Genomic DNA, 18,496 nt, shown 5'->3' on the forward strand with positions numbered 1-18,496 from the left:
AATATCATGTATGTTTTGCCAGCAGCTCGTAGGGTCTGGGGGAAAAGAATGTGCATGATTAAGAATGACACAGCATCATTTTCAAATAAAACTAACTTGATTAGAAGAGCATACATCTATCAAAGATGGAATTATTTTTGTGTTTGGAACAGTATTGTATTTGTGTTGTAAATCAAAATAAAAATGAATGTCAAGCATGAACATGTGAGAGTACATGTTCATGAGACAGATGAGAGAGTGTGTTATTCGAGATTGTTTTACTCTGGGAGGAAACTGTTTCAGTGTAAAATAATCTTGAAGAGGAGAAAAAGTTTAACACACACTTATATTACATGTTGGAATTATTGGCAACAAATTTTTATCAATTATGTCTTTCTCTTTCACCAGCCAGGACATTTAAAACTGACGCTACCAACAGCTGCACGTAAAAAGTAGATCTTAGTTTATTGCAAGAAGAAACACCAAACAGGATTCAAGGTATTTCACTTTGGGATGATACCTTTTGCAATCATGACTAAGATTCACTATATATTTAAAAATAAATGCACTATTACAGTTCTGATTGGAGTACTGCCTCAAATGAAATCTTTGTAATAATGAAACAGACACCAAAAGTTTCTGTTTAATGGTTTAGAAGCCATTTCAGATCCTGCTTCAAGATTCTGTACGATTCTTCAATTCTTTGAGGAATCTTTTCTTCCTTTAAACAATTCTCAAAAACATGTCATGTTTGTGTTATATACTAGCGAAACACATTCTTCACAGTTGATTTTAGACCTTTCACTATATCCTCACCAGCTGATAAAGGTTTTCCCAGTAGTCTTGAGTCATCAAGCGAAACAGTGACAAGAATGCCCAGCTGAACGTATCAAAGCTTGTGTAGCCATAATTGGGGTTTCTACCAGCTTTCACACAAATATAATCTTCTGGGCATTGACTAGGGGGAGGGGAAAAAAAGAAGAAAGGAATACATCTTAAATCAGGTTTGTTTGTTTTTTTTAAATGATAGAGAATACAAGGATGTCTTTGAGTTAACAGATATTTTTAAAGATTCACTAATTCTTATTAATCAATGGAAGCAGCTCACTGTGGATTACTACAGTTTCAATTTGCAAGAAAATTAAGAGAATGGAAAAGAAAAATCAAAGACACTCCCTCACAATCCCTCTCCTCCTCACAGAAGAGATGGATCAAGTTTCTTGACAGTCTGTGGATTAGTGAAACTGAAATTCTACTCCTGCTATATCAGAAATGAAGGGGAAAAATCCAATTTAGCCATAAATTTTCTTTCTAAACCTGTATATCCATCTCATAGCAGGTTCTCCTCATATCCCTGGCTACTGAAGTCAGACCAGCTCTTTATGAGCCTGTAGCGGGAACGTTCTAGAGTAGTGGTGCCCAACCTTTTTGCCTGGTGGGCCGGATGGGCAATGTGCTTGGTCCCTCTGCAGGTCAGGTCCAGTTGGTGGTCCCAATTCTGTGCCGGGGTAGGCACAGTGGGCATCATCCAGCTTCAAAGGTGGATGTGGGGGGAAGGCTAGCCCCAATGCAGCCCCACAGGGGAAAGGAGCTTGACCCAGCCCCACAGGAGGGAGGGGACATGGCGCAACCCCAACCTGGCTCCATGGGGGTGGAGGGGTTGTAGCTGAGCCCCAGCCTGGCTCCACAGGGGGACAGGGGGCATGGCCCAACCCTGATCCAGAAGCAGAGGAGAGGGAGTGTGAACCAGCTTTACCGGGGAAGGAGGCATACGTGGGGTTTGGGAATTTGGCAGCGGGAGAGGATGGCCACTTTTCCTCTGCTGCCAAATTTCTGGACACACAAAAATCCCTGTGGCCCAGATGAGATGGCTCCACGGGCCATATTTGGCCCACAAGCTGGAGGTTGAGCACTCCTGTTTTAGAACAAGACTTTCCAAACCTAAAATATACTGGCTATGTAAAAGTTTACAAAACGTTGCTGCACAGCCTTGTGCATGGAATTTAAGAATTTTTAGATAAATAGATTCAAAGTATTTAACAAATGAGCAAGAGCTAGGAGGAAATAATTGGGACAAAACTGAGTCCTTGAAGTAGGGTTAGACAAGGAGGGTCCTGATAATATCAGGGATAAATTTGCAGAGATGACAGTATTGGCTCTTAGCCAAAATATGTTCTATACTGATTCTTTACTGATTTGTTTGAATGTCAGGCTGGAAGTGAAGCAAGAATTGGTCAGGGTATCTCTGCATGATAATAACTACCACAGAAGCATAATCAGAGTTGACAAATCAGAGACCTATTCTTCTCCCCTAAAATTCTTCCTTGACGATGACTAGAACAACCTAGAGTTTTATGCAGACTAAAATCAGTTGCTGTCCTTATTTGCTCAAAATCTTGTTTCCTGAAAGCATGATGCATTTATCTATGAAGGGAACTTGATGAAACATGTTTCTCTCTAACAACTGAACAAAAGGAAAATAAAGTCTTTAATCATATTGAGTAAATCTCCAAGAAGTTTATCTTTACTTTCTGAAGTCTTGGGGAGACAATGAGGAATGGTTTTCTGCATCCATTTTTTAACTTACTGAAAGACCAGAACAGAGAGTAGCCTCAGTTCAATACCAAAGAATGAGTATTTCTTATGCATTTTTTCAAGTATTTGTCTCTTTATGGTACCGGCTGTATTCCTCTGATGCACGAGGGGAGGACTACAGCATTTTCCCTACTTTGATAGCATAAACATTAGTTTTGTTGTTGATAATGTTGCATTGTTTTTATAACTTTGAGGAAGAATAATACTTTTCTCTGGGACAAAAAGCAAATTCTATGGAATATTCTTCTCTGATTAGAGTATCCCACTGTTTCCTAAACTTTGCAGATTTTGCCCCACCATAGTGGGTGGCCACTCTTATGCCCCACTCTATTTAAATTGCATCCTGGGAATCAGTGACAGTCAGTGGTGAGGGGATTCAGCCTTCACTACTTATTGCTGCCAGCTCACCCCATTTTTTACTGCTGCCAGTTCCAGAGAAGCTCAGCCTGGGACTTTCAATTTTCAGAATGGGCTGCACTTACTTTTTCCAATACCTAATTTCTATGGTGGCTCCAGAAGGAAAATCAGCAGCAAATGAAGACACAAGCATGTTGAGATTCATTGGCCAAGAAGAGGGTAGACAGATAGGAGATAAAGCCCCAGGCCATTATGCTAACAGTTTTCTATTTGTAACAGAGCTGAACAACCCATTTAGTTAGTGTTATTAAAAGGCATACCAGTGTCTCGAACCAACTATAAGTAAGGGAGCAATCATTATGGCTGCTTTTCCTTTCCCTGGCTGAATGACAAAATCCCTATTTTCAGCTGGATCAACTGGTATTCGTTTTTAATGGGTGTCCAGAGTGCAGTCTAAATTAATGATTTCTGGAGCAATTGCAGGATGCCCTGACCATTCTGTCTGGCTTCCAAAAGGAGTGGTGCAGGCATAAAGGCTAGCTAAAAGATACAACTTGACAAATTTATGAATAAGATTATGAGATATAGTTGCCTGGGTAACAGGCTAGACTCAGTTTCCCAGAAATTCCCTTCCCTATGTTCCTTTTTTGTAACCAAGTTTTATGTAAGTGATAATCTTATTTTCTTATCTATAGATTTAGCCAAAATGTTCCTTGTGTATATGACTGCCCTTTACTAAAACAGCTGTAGCAGCCTCACTCTTAGGCAAACTGGTTGCATTTTTAGTCCATAAAGAACAACAAGAATTTCCTGAAATTGCATTCAGCCTATATTATTCTTATTGTGTTGGCTAGTCTACACTAGACAGTTTTGCCATGTTAAACTTTTCAAAAAAAATAAGACTGGTATGATTATATGGGCAAACCAACAAACTACTGAGAGTAAAAGTAGAGGGGGGAATTACCTTGGCACAACTGATAAACAGTAATTCTTCATGCACTATGGTAACAGCTTAGCCAGGGCACTTAATCTTTCAATAGAACTTCTCAATGAAATTACTCTGGTTTAGCTTTCGCTGACTGTAGGTCACCTGAACAGTTACCATATCATCAGCTCTGAGATGATTCCTTCTCTTCCCACTTTTCACTTACTGTAAATGTGTTTTAAAGCACATTTAACCAATATACTTGTATTCATGCTAGGGCTATACTGGTATGACTGTACCGGAAAAAAAATCACAAACCTAATCAACACAGTTCTGCCAGTACAATTTTTCTAGCAACCTGTTTATTTTGTTTTGCTTTTTGAAAAGCCTAAGAGCCTCCAATACTCACCATGTCACAAACATGCTCATAGCACCTCATGGTGAACTGCATCAAAGGCCCTGAAAGATCTAATAAGATCAACAGGACATAATCTCCTCACTGATTGCTAGGTGCAGGACATCAAGCAAGGTTACAAAAGCACGTGTCCATGCTATACACAAGACAAAAGCCCGGAAGAAAGGGATCTAGAATTTCGATAATGTGGGTAAACCTGGAGCCATTCATTGAACTTCCACAACAAGTTTTGGAAATGAGGCAATAACTGGATGGAAAATTGGCATCAAGAGATGGCTTCTTGAGTAAGGGCTGGACAATTGCAGACTCCAGAATGCAATTCTGAAGGGAAGCCTACCAATAATGGCCTCTGACTCCTCCAGTTAGTTTTTACAAGTCCGAATAGACACAGTTCCAGGTCAAAACTAGTCGCTTGCATCCCTCCACAAGCTCATCTGCATCAGTGCACAATAACAACTGAAAAAACTGAAACTGATTTATATAAACCAAACAAAACTGAGCTTCCTTAATATGGCTGTGTGAAGCTTTGGGTGCTGATTCATTTTGGAGGAGATATGGCCCAAATACGAATCGAATTGGGAGACCAATAAAAAGGTCCGAATTGATTCGAAGCCTCCAAATCAATTCAGAAAAGATTTGGAGAAAGATTTGGAGATTTGGGCAGTCCCCGCTTCTCGCCACAGGAAGCTGGACCTGGGCTCCGTGCCAGTATGTAGGAGGTGGGGGGAGGGGGGTGGACCTGGAGAGAGGGGGCGAGGACCATGGGAGACCCGTGCCAGGCCCCATCCCCTCCCTGTTCCCCCAGTCTCCCTGAGTGCCTCCCAACCCCCGGCCACTCTCCCAGCCTTGTCAATGACTGCCCTGCCCAGCCCCAGCATTCCAGCACTTAAAAAAAAATTTTTTTTTTAAAGCCCCGTCTCCTGGCTCAGTGGCTCCTGCCACGCAGAGGGGCCATCCCCACTGTCCCACACTGTGTTGCATTGCGTTGAGGGCTCTGCCATGATCTCCCATCCCTTCCCCTCTCTCCCAGCCCAATCAATGGCTGCCCCACCCAGCCCCAGCATCCCAGCTCTTGGGGAAAAAAAGAAAAAGCCCCACACTCACCAGCTGCTGCTGCAGCTGTTGGGGCTTCTGGGGGTTTGTGGCAGAGCCCTCCTCACACAGTACAGGGGAGTGGGGGGCAGTGGGGATCGTCCCCCTGCCTGGCAGGAGCCGGTGGGTGCAGGGCTTTTTATTTATTTTTTTAAGAGCTGCGACACTGGGGCCAGGAGGGACAGCCACTGACAGGGCTGGGAGAGTAGGCAGGGGTTAGGGGGCACTCAGGGAGGCTGGGGGAGCTTGGAAAGGGGGTGGGGGGTGGGGCCTCTTTGATTCGGTGGCAGCCGAATCTCCAAATCAGATTTGGCAGAATGATGGGCAATCACAGTTCAGATCTGAGAAATATCTGATCTGCCTCCACCTACCAAAGCAAAAGGGAATAACAAAGGTCTTTAGGGTGAAAATATTTCAGCATGTTTTTATACAGGCCTACTTAAGAGGAAAGACTATGGACTGGTTGAGAGTACAATTAATTCTTTAGCTATCTGTGTCAGAAATGCTACATTTAGTTTATACAATCAATAGTATATAATTTTCATGGTATTTCTTACCCTGCATCTGTGCCATTACCACAAAGTAGGGCATCTTTTTGTCCTTCTAAATAATAAAAATGACCTATGAACAAAGAAGTTTGAAATATAACATATTAGTAAACTAAAGGAATGCTCTATCAAGTTACTGTAATGAATTATAAACATCAATAGCTTCAAAATCCGTTTGCTAATAAGTAAATGTTATGAGTCATAGTTATTTGAACAAAACAGGTGAGGATTATTTTTAAAATAAGAATTTAAATTGGTACTCTTTAATCAATCATCTAGAAAAATAAGATATACATGTCACTACAGCTGTACATACAACCCGTTAACATTTTAGTTAATTTTTCATTTATTTCTAACTAGCGAAAGACAAAAGAAAGAGAATGGCACATGTATTTACTTGTACAAAGACTTAAGTGAAATCTAGTGCCTAGATTTCATAACATCTTCAATAAAACATGTACAATCGATTTTTGCTCAGAAATTACATCACAAAATAGGCAAATTAAAACAAACAAGACATTTTTATTAAAAGATGACAGAATTTCTCCTATTAGTTTGAAAGGGTGTTTCATGTATTAACATTGAGATTTTATAGTAAAGAGGAATTCTTACTGATTTTATAAATATTACTGTGTCTTTTTAAGAATCTCTTAACGGATTCACAAATATATACTGATTTACTGTCAGACAGAATATAAAAACTGATGCTGCTGGCAAACTGACTTTAACTGAGAAATAATCACCACCTCGAAATCTTAAGTTGGAACATAGGAATCACGTAGGAATACTTTAGATGGGCCAAAATCAGGGTGTATATTATTCCCCTCTGATGACAAGGAAAACTTATTTCATTCCAAATGATAATGTATTCTAATTGATTTCTTTCCAAAGTTAAGTGCTTATTTAGAACCTGCTTGGCTAATCTGTTAGAAATATGTTCTTTTCTGTCCTGTTCCTGTGAAAAATATGTTGCAAGCTATCCACAATTCCCCTATGTGCACTGTTTCTTCATAAATGTGGGAAGAGTAGGCAAGACTTTGTTAGTTTATATAATACACAGCTTTGCTATTGTCTATGACTGCTAGTTCTGTATGACAGTACATGAGGTAGGAATGCCTTTCAAGACAAAGAGCCACTATGATTTCTAATATGGTTTATATGAAGACGATAGCAAATTGCCAGTCAGGAATGATGCGGGGGTGGGGGAGCAGGCAGGGACAGAGCCCCGTGTCTGCCCCCCCCCCCCCCCCCCCCGGGCTGTTCCTCCCTCCCCCCCCCACCCCCCCCCCTTGGAGTTCTTCCCGCTCCTCCCCTCCACCACCTCAGACCCAGGCCCGCTGCTCCCTTCCCCCTGCACTGCGTTGGGCCTGGGGCCCAGGGCCACTCCCTGCTACCACCACTTGGGGTCTGGGCCCACTCCAAGCGCCGCCACCATGCTCCCTGTCTGGAACGCTCTTGAAGCACCCTGACTGGTTCTTCAGACAACCTATCAGAGTGCAAATAAAGCGTTATGGACAGATAGACTAAGGCTTTTATAATATTTGAATTCCTCTAGAAAGGAACAAAGACCTCTGGCTGGGAAGGTGCAGCCAGTCCTCTGTGCATCATCTACAGTAGCTGTTAGAGAGCAAGCTGGAAGCTAGGTAGGATGCCACTGGGCAGATTTTGAGGCAGAGTCCACTATTTATTAGACAGTAGTACTTTTTCTTGGATGCTCAGTTTCTGATGCCTACTGCCCAGGGTCCGTCTCCATCTGGGGTCCAGGGAATGTTGTGGAATTCTCATTTTTAGAAGAGCATGTAGGTAACAGAGGTCACTGAAGCCATTAAACCCATTATTCTGAGGTAAAATTGTACTTTCTTTCCAAGATATCCAAGCATTTGTACTAGCCTTCATACTTATGAATCTATCACTGGGAAGAAGGGTGCTACTTATCTAAGAATTTAATATAGACACTAAGAAATTGAAATTTTTTTTAGGTGTCAAATAGATTTCTTTTATTAAAATAATAATAAAATAATCTGGAAGAATGTACACAAAATGGGAAGTAGTATCTCAAGACTGTCACCTAAATAGAGTAAATTGGAAACACTCACTTAAGTGGACTGCAACTATAGAAAGACATTTTCTAAAACCCTGGGGGCAGAAAAAGGCCAAACAAGAGGACTTTGAATAAGTGTCAACAGTTACAGTAAAATGAAGTTATCTGTGATACGAAGATAAGCACTAGGGATGTACAAAGCTTCAGTAGCTGATTCAATGCAGAGGAGATTTGGCCCGATTCTGTGGCCGAATCTCTAAATCCGAATTGAATCAGGAGACCCATTAATCTCTCCGAACCAAATCAGAAGCCTTCAAATGAATTCAGAGAGATTTGGCCATAGGCAGTGTCAGCAGGAGCGGCTGGGGGAGCAGCTGGATGAGCCCCGGCTTGAACCAGCAGCCCCGGGAGAAACCACGGCTTGTGCAGCTGCTCATCTGGCTGTCCCCCTGCCAGAGCGAGGCAGGCAGTGCTGGCAGCTCTGGGAGAAGCCATGGGGGCTGGGGAGAACGATCAGGGAGCTGGGGGGAATGATCAGGGGCTTCCCCCAGCTCCTGGTTTAATTCCCCAGCTCCCAATCATTCCCCCCAGCCCCCATGGCTTCTCCCAGGGCTGCCAGCTTAAACCACGGCTCATCTGGCTACTCCCCGGGTTGCCCCCCTGCTGGGGCTGCCAGCACTGCCTGTCTCACCTGAGGAGAAGCTGCAGGCGCTGCGGGGAATAATTGGGGAGCTGGGGGAATCGAACTGTGAGCTGGAGGATCAAACCGAGAGCTGGGGGAACAAACAGGAGCTTCCCCCAGCTCCCAGTTTGATCCCCCCGCTCCCCCATCATTCCCCCCAGCTTCTAATCATTTCCCCTCAGCTCCCATGGCTTCTCCCAGGGCTGCCAGCACTGCCTGCCTCACCCTGTCAGGAGCAACTAGGGAAGCAGCCGGACAAGCCGTGGCTTCTCCCGGGGCTGCTGGCTCAAGCCAGGGCTTGTCTGGTTGCTGCCTCAGCGGCTCCCGCGTTGCTGCCTCGGCGGCTCCTGCCGGCACTGTCTGCCTGTATAGTCTAGGGCTGAATCTGATTCAATGCCATATATTTTCAGATTTGGCCAAATCAAATCAGGACAGTGATTTAAATCATCAAATTGAATCACTGTCCCTCCGAATCCAAAGCGAATACTTTCCACTTCACACAGGCCTAATAAACACCATTCCTGAAAACCAGTCTTCTGAAAAAAGGAAGAGAATTATGGGAGGCTAAGATTATTGTCCAGAAATGGTCTCTGATGGAAATGCAGATCACTTAAACCAAGCAACTGCCAAGGTAATAGTTTCACTGAAGAGCTGAAAGAAATCCCCAGGGCATGTTTACCATCTGTTGACTGTTAACTATGATTACATTCTTTGCTTCTTTCTGTTTGTTTGGGAGTGATATGATGAGTAAACACAATCTATCTCGAGGGACAGACAAGCCACTGCAAATGCTTGAAAATTTGAACAAAACACTTTTTTCTCAATATATCCACCCATTTACCACATCTTTATGTTGATAAATCATGCTTCCCTTTGATCAACTACCTTACTTTTGATCTATTTTAACCTTTCTTACTTCCATGTACTTCTGTTTTTATCTTTGATCCTCCTATTGATCTTTTACCTCTCCTATCAAAGGATATGCTACAAGATGCATATGGAAGGAAGAAACATTCTCTTCAAAAGCAGATACAATTTGTTTGGTTTTTTTATATACTGTTAAGGAGCATATTTAACATGAGTGGAGTAAGTGAACAAATACAAGATGGAAAAATAATGGCTGAGTGAGAAGCCTGGATATTGAAGATTTGGTCTGAAGTCTCCTCTACAAAGGAAGCTTAGGATATGTACCCAAGAGCAGGAACATGTATTTCTCTAGGGACAAATATTTGTGCTGCTGCTACTTGTCCTCAGGGAATGCCCCTGCATGCATGCTCTGGTGCATGGAAAATTGCCCCGGTGGGGTAGGGAAGGCTGGGGCCAGCACCTGGGCTGGCCCCAGAAGCCTTACTTGGGAGTCCTGGGGGCCTCATGGGGCCATAACAGTGGCAATCTGGGCACACAGAGCCTGGCCAGCAGCCGGAACATGGCTCTGGCCAGCCAGCCTCTGGTTTTGGACAGCATACTCTGCCGCCACGTGTGCCACCCCGCCCTTTTCTGCCACAGTTTTTTTTTACACCAGGATCTCCCAGTGTCAAAAAAAACCATGCCACACTACAAATTAGCAGTGCAGCAAATGTGTGCATGTGCAGCATGTATGGTTTGTGGCACTGCAGATGGGTTTAAGGTGATGAAAACCATACATGCGCACTTATCTGGACACACCTTAAGAAATTAAGTGTGAATGTCATTCATTCAACCAGTTCTTGAAAGGCAACAGCATGTTCTGCTGCATGATGCAGATGACATTTAATATTTTGGTCAGGTGAGGTCCCGTTATTCAAATCTATATTTGTTTTCTTTCAATCCTGTTTAAAGAAACAGGATATAAAGAAATCTAAAGAGGTTACCATCTAATCCTCTTCAGATAATGTATCAGCAGCCAAAGCATGAGACTGCATTCCACTCTAACGTGTACCAAGGAGACGTGAACCATAAGCTTTTCTTATTGTCACAACCCAGTTAATCAGTGCCCATGCCACTAGCAAGAGATACCATTCAGACCATCCTCACTTCACACACAGTAGTTAATTAAGGGGTAAAAGAAATCCTTGCCAGAAACTCCTGAAACAAAACCCAGAGGGAGAACTGTATATAATTGGCCAAGAAAAAGCTTAGGCCCCTCATCGTAACCTCATACGTAACAGGCAGGAAACCTGACCCACTACCTTGTAACCTGATAACACAAAGAACTGCTGCTTGCCAGAAAATTAAAGATTCCACTTAGCAGTTCATCATTGGACACCTCCGTTAGTTACCTCTGTCTATAAATAGTTTAACAACTTCCGCCTAAGTGGGAGAACTCTGGGGAAATCTCTGAGGAGAAACCTGAGTCCATCACCAGAGTGGCTTGGCGGTCTGATCACCCGTCAATCACTCCCCGTCATCGTTAATCTTGATGTATTAAAGCCTTGCAGGCATGATAGCTTGTTCCGGCGCCACGTTCGTCATTGATTGATTGGCTGTAACCCGAACCCGTACGCTTAACTGTAATCGATGCAACTGTAACAGGACAAAGGCTCAGCCTGCGTCGCACGTCACTATCTGGGCGACGTAAGTAAACAATCTCCTGTAACCAACACACGTCTGTGCCTGGTTAATTTCACCCCATCCATTAATTACCCGCCTGTCAAGGTGAAAGTTTTACTGCTCCGGTGGGGGGGCTCAGAAAGCAGCTGCCGGCGCTGCTCTGATTCTCGACACTTATAAATGTCTAAATTAGTTGCACAAGATGGTGAATTATTTTTGGTCCTGTCTCTCATCTTTTTTTGTTCTATATCTGGAGAAGGCAGAAGGATCAGAACTGAATGAATCTGAGAGGCTGCCTCAGATTCACCCACTAGCAAACAAACTAGTGGGTGAGTTGAATGCAAAATACCACGTGCATTTCTGAATGACACAGAAACAGGGCTTCTAATTTTCTTGGAGGTTAGACTGAGAAAGGCATATTATGGTTATATTGATCTTTTTCTGAAGAAGTTCCATGAGCTGAGGCTGGTCTATTTGGAAACAAAGCCAGTTTGCTAAAAGAGAAGAGCTTGCAATCTGCGCTGTCTTTCTTTTTTTGTTCCGGGAGAAACTGTAGAACAAACTGAGTTTTGCAGGTTTTAGAGGCAGGTCAGGTGCATGGTGTGCAAATCAAGTTCTAAAAATCACAATGGCTGAAAAGTACAATGATTAAAATCCACTCTCTTGCTCTTCAGATTCACTATCAAAATCTACAGATAAAAGCCTTTCTATAAAGTATTTGAACCAAACTTCCAGAGAAGCTAAGAGTCTATGGACTGGCACTTGGAGAGAACTAACATGGAAAATATATACATTTGTTGTAATTTTCAAAGTATAAAATCTAATTATCAGACATTTGCCTTGATTTTGTCCTCCTCCCGCTATTAAAGAAGGGAAAATAAACTTTTAGGGTGGTCAAGTGGCCTCTACCCTCCAAACTTCTTCTTCCTGCTGCCCCTTCCTTCTCCCCCTGTACTGTCAGACCCTGTTCTCCCTAAGCACATGGAAGTGAGGGGCAAATTTTAAAATGATGATGGATGAGTTGATGCTTATTTTTAATTGATATAAGTTTTAGCTCAGGTACTCCATAAATATACTTTTAAGCAGCCTACTTATAGTTTTAGAACTTATAGAGAATATTAGTCTGGAGTCAAAAGACTCATGATTTACCATACAGTTGTTTAGGTGGGGCCCCAGCAGAGTTAACAGCATTTCAAGTCATGGTGACCCCACAGATCAGTTATGCTCAGTATGTGTGTGTACTCCAGATACACTCCTGCCAAAGGATTAATTAGTCCTCACTCATGATTTAGACTGGACATTAGGAAGAACTTCTTCACAGTTAGAGTGGCTAAGGTCTGGAACGGGCTCCCAGGGGAGGTGGTGCTCTCCCCTACCCTGGGGGTCTTCAAGAGGAGGTTGGGTAGGCATCTAGCTGGGGGCTTCCAGACCCAGCACCCTTTCCTGCCTATGCAGGGGGTCGGACTCGATGATCTATTGAGGTCCCTTCCGACCCTAACATCTATGAATCTATGAATCTATGACTGGAACTGGGTGATCTTGTCATGAGTCCTGGAATCCTCCAAAAAGTTGTATGCAGCTGAGGTACATGGTAACCAGGGCTGAGTTCACCTCATGGAGGGCTGGGCCATACTAATCATATGCACCAGGCTGAGAGAAGGGGCAGCAGAGGGATTCTAGGTGAACTGTTTGGGGCCCTGTTTAGTGATGTTTGCAAGACATTTAAAGCTGATGAAGAAACAGTAATCACTGGAAATTGGGGTGGGGGAAGTACTGCTTAGCTGTGGGAGTGAAGAGGAAGTAAAAACATATACAATGTAGGGGCTCACTATGACCTAAAAAAGAGTGCGCAGAGGGGGACTGAGCACAATGTGAACTAATATATGTCTTATTCAGATGGGCTGCACTAACCTATCCTTGTGGTATGTTTGCCCATTATAGTTCTCCTCTAGGTGTTTCACAATAGATTCCTTGAGAGCCTACTTCATGTGTTTTCCAGATACTGAATGAAGTTAGACTAGCTGATCTGTAATTCCATGGATCTTTCTTCCTCCCTTTCTTAAAGGCAACCAATATATTTTCCCTTTTCCAATCATACAGTGCCTCAACCTACATCCACAAGTTCACAAAGATGATAACCAATGACTCCAAAATACCACAGACAATTTCTTCAGTATCTTAGGGTGCATTCCACCTGACCCTGCCAACTCGAAAGCATCTAGCTTTTATCCCTAGCCTGTCACTACGCCTTCCCTATCTTTGCTGCCAACACTTTTCGTTGTCTGGTAGCTGACCTTATTTGTCAAAATAAGGCACTAAATATTTTAGCCTTCTCTGTATCATCCATAACTACATTGCTTTCTGCATTCCAGACGGGACCTATGTTTTCTTTGGTCTTCCATTTACTTTTGATATATTTGTAGAATCCCTCTTTATTGCCAGCTGCATCTCAAATCATGCCTTGGACTGCCTAATTTTCCTCATGCATGCTTGTACAATGGTCTTATGCTCTTCCCTAATACTACAACCAAGATTCCATTATTTGTAGAACTGCTTTTTGAGTTTACACTTATTGAAGAGATCGCTGTCTAACCCGGCTGGTCTCCTGTTGCACTTCCCATTCTTCCATCACACTGGGGTAGCTTGCTCCTGCATCCTTAATACAGTTGCCTTAAAGTACAGCCAGCTCTTTTGGACTCATTTCCCCCTCAGAACTGCCCCCCAGAGGATCACACCCTCCAGGTCCCTGAGTTTGCTGAAGTTTGCTTTTTGAAGTCTGGTGTCTTTATTCTGCTGCTCTCCTTGTTTCTTCTCCTTAGCATCTTGAACGCCATCATTATGTGGTCAGTGTCATCCAAGGTATCCTCCACTTTCACATTCTCAACCAATTCCTCTGTCTGTGATCACTCAGCAAGTTGAAAAGAACTTCCCCACTAATTGGCGCCTCTATCATCTGTATCAAAAGTTATCCTCATCACACTCCAAGAATTCCCTGGATTGCTTGTACTCATCTGTGTTTCCTTCCCAGCACATGTCCTAATAATTAAAGTCTCTCATGAGACTCAGGTCCTATGATTTGGAAGCTGTTTAAAGAAGTCCACCTCTTTCTCCTGATTTGGTATTACATAGCATATGCCCACCATGACATTCCCACTGCTGTTCTTCCCTCTGACTTTTACCCAGAGGCTTTTAACAGGCCTCAGCTTGATACTGAAGTGGAACTTCAGAACACATGTATGTTGTCTTTAGATATACGGCAACACCTGCTTTTCCCCTCCTGCCTGTCTTACCTGAACAAGTTATACCCGTCCATGACAGTTCTCCAGTCATATTAACTACCAAGCCACATCACAAGAACCTCAATTACATCATAATCCTGTGACTGTATTTGGAGCCCCCCCATTCTTCCTGTTTATTTTCCATCCTGCTGACATTATTATATAAACACTGATTGCCCTATCTTCTCTATGAGAACACTGCTAAGACATCTGCTATTGCTTCCCCTTACCGAAAATTACTTTTGTAAAATATTCAGAGAATGTCAAAACTGCAAACACAGATCAGACTTGATTCAAAAGCCAACTTTGGCAAACTTTGGAGGTAGCAGGACCTGGGTTTAGTTTGGGTGCAACTTTAACAACAGTAAATGGTCTTTTCAATAATAAGGAGCTATAGACTTGCTATATTCTGTCACTAATGTGGATCTCCAGAAAGCTGGTATATTATACTTAAAGTACACAGAGAGTTTCAGAAGGATTTGTGGCCTACCAGAGTAGACTTATCAGATTTAAACTGTCAATTGACAATATTTCATGTTCTTCCCTTTCTGTTCCTACTATCCTCCTCTGAGGGCCTACTGTGATTCTCAACCACAGTACAATGGGATGCCTTGGTATACTTTGCAGGGTGCAGCAGGGTATTAGTGCAATATTAGTAGCACTGCTAGGTGTACAAACATGATTCCCAAGGTAAACCCAGGGATTTCAAATAGGAATCTATGGTGTTAAAAACATTCTGATCTGTTGCAATCTTTCTGAATTAGAATCAAAATCCTAGAAAATTAGGGTTGGAAGGGACTTCAGGTGGTCAGCTAATCGAAACCCATGGTCAAAGCAGGAATTCTTTCCAACAGAAGATTTGCTCTATTTCTGTAATCAAAAACAAGTGAAAACTAAGAGTTGTCATTTTCTGAGGGGTGCCTTAAAACAGTTTAGGGGTGCCATGAGTATAACAAGGGGTACCTTGAGCTTAAAAAGTTTGAGAACCACTGGCCTAGGCCCTAGGCCTTTTACTTAAGGCCAAAGCACAATTGGGTATGCAACTAGTAAGGGATGTGAAGGGTAACAAGAAGGGCTTCTACAAGTATGTCAACAACAAAAGGAAGATCAGGGAAAGTGTGGGTCCCTTACTAAATGCAGGAAGCAACCTAGTGACAGATGATGCAGAAAAAGCTGAAAATGCTCAATGCCTTTTTCATCTAAGTCTTCACAGGCAAGGTTGGCTCCCAGACTATTGTGCCTGGCAGCACATGAGGTGAGCAGACAATAGTGGCAAAAGAACTGATTAGAGACTATTTAGAAAAGTTGAACATGTACAAGTCCATGGAGCCAAATGCAATGCATCCAAGGGTGCTGAGGGAATTGGCAGATGTGACTGCAGACCTGTTGGCCATTATCTTTGAAAGCTCGTGTGATTGGGAGAGGTCCTGGATGACTGGAAAAGGGCATATATAGTGCCTATCTTTAAGAAAGGGAAGAAGGAGGATCCAGGGAACTACAGACTGGTCAACCTCACCTCAGTCCCTGGAAAAATCATGGAGCAGAACCTCAAGGGATCCATTTCTAAGCACTTGGAAGACAAGGTGATTAGAAACAATCCACGTGGATTCACCAAAGTCATGACTGACCAACCTCTGGCTGCCCTCTATGATAAGAAGACTGGCTCTGTAAATATGGGAAGACCAGTGGATGTGATATACCTTGTGTTGGGGCTCCACCAGTGGATGTGATATACTTTGACTTTACCAAGGCTTTTGATATGGTCTCCCACAACATTTTCACAAACAAGCTAAGGAAGTATGGGTTCGATGAGTGGACTGTAAGGTGAACAGAAAACTAGCTGGATCATCAGGCTCAGAAGATAATAATCAATGATTCAATATTTAGCTGACAGCTGGTATGAAATGGAGTGCCTAAGGGGTCAGTCCTGGGGCTGGTTTTGTTCAATATCTTCATCAATGGCCTGTAAGATGGGATGGAGTGCACCCTCAGCAAGTTTGCAGATGACTCCAAGCTGGGGGGAATAGTAGATACACTGGACAGTAGGGTTAGATTCAGAGACCTCGATAAACTGGAGGATTGCACCAAAAGAAATCTCATGAGGTTCAATAAGTGCGAAGTCCTGAACTTAGGAAGGAACAATCCTAAGCACCAGTACAGGCTGGGAACCAACTGGCTAAGTAACAGCTCTGTGGAAAAGGACCTGGGAGTTAGAGTGGACAATAAGCTGAATATGAGTACTGTTTGCAACTGTGTACTCTTGTTGCAAAGAAGGCTAACAGCATAATGGGCTACATTAGCAGGAGTGTGGCCAGCAGATCAAAGAAAGTTTTATTCCCCTCTATTCAGCATTGGTGAGGCCACATCTGGAGCATTGTGTCCTGTGTTGGGCCCTCCACCACAGAAAGGATGTGGACAAGTTGGAGAGAGTCCAGAGGAGGGCAACAACAATGGTTAAGGGGCTGAGGCACATGACTTCTGAAGAGAGGCTGAGGGAACTGGACTTTCTTAGTCTGGAGTAGAGAAGACTGAGGGCAGATTTAACAGCAGCCTTTAGCTACCTGAACAGTAGTCCAAAGAGGATGGAGCTATACTGTTCTCAGTGGTGGCAAATGACAGAACAAGGAGTAATGGTCTCAAGTTGCAGCAAGGCAAGTTTAGGTTAGATGGCAGGAAAAAAATTCTCACTGGAACAGGTTACCCAGAGAGGTTGTACAATCTCCATCCTGATGCATCCACAGGTGCATCTCGAGTAGAGCCAGGGAGGTGATCCTCCCCCTCTATGCGACGCTGGTCAGGCCGCAGCTGGAGTATTGTGTCCAGTTCTGTGCGCCCCATTTCAGGAGGGATGTGGACAACATGGAGAGGGTCCAGAGGAGGGCCACCCGCATGATCCGGGGACAACAGGGCAGACCCTACAGTGAGAGACTGCGGGACCTGAACCTATTCAGCCTCCACAAGAGAAGGCTGAGGGGGGACCTGGTGACCGTCTATAAACTCACTAGGGGGAACCAGAAGGGTTGGGGGGAGACGCTGTTTCCCCTAGCCCCCGCTGCATAACAAGGAGTAATGGGCACAAGTTGATGGAGAGCAGGTACAGATTGGACATCCGGAAAAACTACTTCACAGTTAGGGCGGCTAGGAGCTGGAACCAACTTCCAAGGGAGGTGGTGCTGGCCCCTACCCTGGGGATCTTTAAGAAGAGGCTGGATACTTACCTGGCTGGACTCATTTGAGTCCCGTTTTTGTTTTTAGGGTGAGTGGTTTTGTTTGTGTTTTTGGGTTGTTCTCCCGCCCTGGCGGGGGGTCGGGCTAGAAGATCTATTAGGTCCCTTCCAACCCTAAAACTATGAAACTATGAAATAACTGGTTGTCTACTTCTATAACTGGCCTAACAACCCAGTTGTTGACAGTTTTGGAGTGGGTCTCCCTCAGACTCTTTCCAGTTCTTTCTTTCCCTCAGTATTTATTTATTTTTGTTGATTTTTTTTTTGTCATCATTTGGAAATCATGGAGGTTTTTTGTGTGTATTGTTTTTTTGCAAAAAGCCTAAGTTCCTGGGTTTCTCCTCTTGTGGAATGGGAAAATGTTTGAAATCTCAAATGAGTTCATTACAGGAAAATAGTTTGCCCAGTCAGTTCTGAGTGGACTCCAAGATGAACATGAGTCAGCAGTGTGACGAAGCCATCAGAAAAGCCAATGGCACTTTATCGTGCATCAGCAGATGCATGACGAATAGGTCCAAGGAGGTGATACTTCCCCTCTATCGGGCGCTGGTCAGACCGCAGTTGGAGTACTGCATGCAATTCTGGGTGCCGCAATTCAAGAGGGATGAGGATAACCTGGAGAGGGTTCAGAGAAGGGCCACTCGTATGGTTAAGGGCCTACAAACCAAGCCCTATGAGGCGAGACTAGAGAAACTGGACCTCTTCAGCCTCCGCAAGAGAAGGTTGAGAGGTGACCTTGTGGCTGCCTATAAGTTTCATCACGGGGGCACAGAAGGGAATTGGTGAGTATTTATTCACCAAGGCGCCCCCGGGGGTTACAAGAAATAA

At 43.6% G+C, this 18,496-nt stretch overlaps 1 protein-coding gene across 1 annotated transcript in view; it reads right to left on the reverse strand.

Annotated features, from left to right (window-relative positions):
* Positions 1-8: 8 nt before the first annotated feature.
* Positions 9-18,496, reverse strand: part of LOC102369238 (sodium channel protein type 2 subunit alpha-like) — a gene marked incomplete at its 3' end in the record, with an annotated part of 122,327 nt that continues 103,839 nt past the window's right edge. Inside the window, exons 8-10 of the mRNA XM_006033438.2 lie at positions 5,921-5,984; positions 796-937; positions 9-35 (exon numbers count right to left, since the gene is read on the reverse strand). Of these exons, the coding sequence (XP_006033500.1) occupies positions 9-35; positions 796-937; positions 5,921-5,984 (233 nt within the window). The remainder of the gene's footprint in view (positions 36-795; positions 938-5,920; positions 5,985-18,496) is intronic.

The sequence above is a fragment of the Alligator sinensis genome, unplaced genomic scaffold (genome assembly GCF_000455745.1).
Source record: "Alligator sinensis unplaced genomic scaffold, ASM45574v1 scaffold1166_1, whole genome shotgun sequence".
Taxonomy (NCBI): Eukaryota; Metazoa; Chordata; order Crocodylia; family Alligatoridae; genus Alligator; species Alligator sinensis.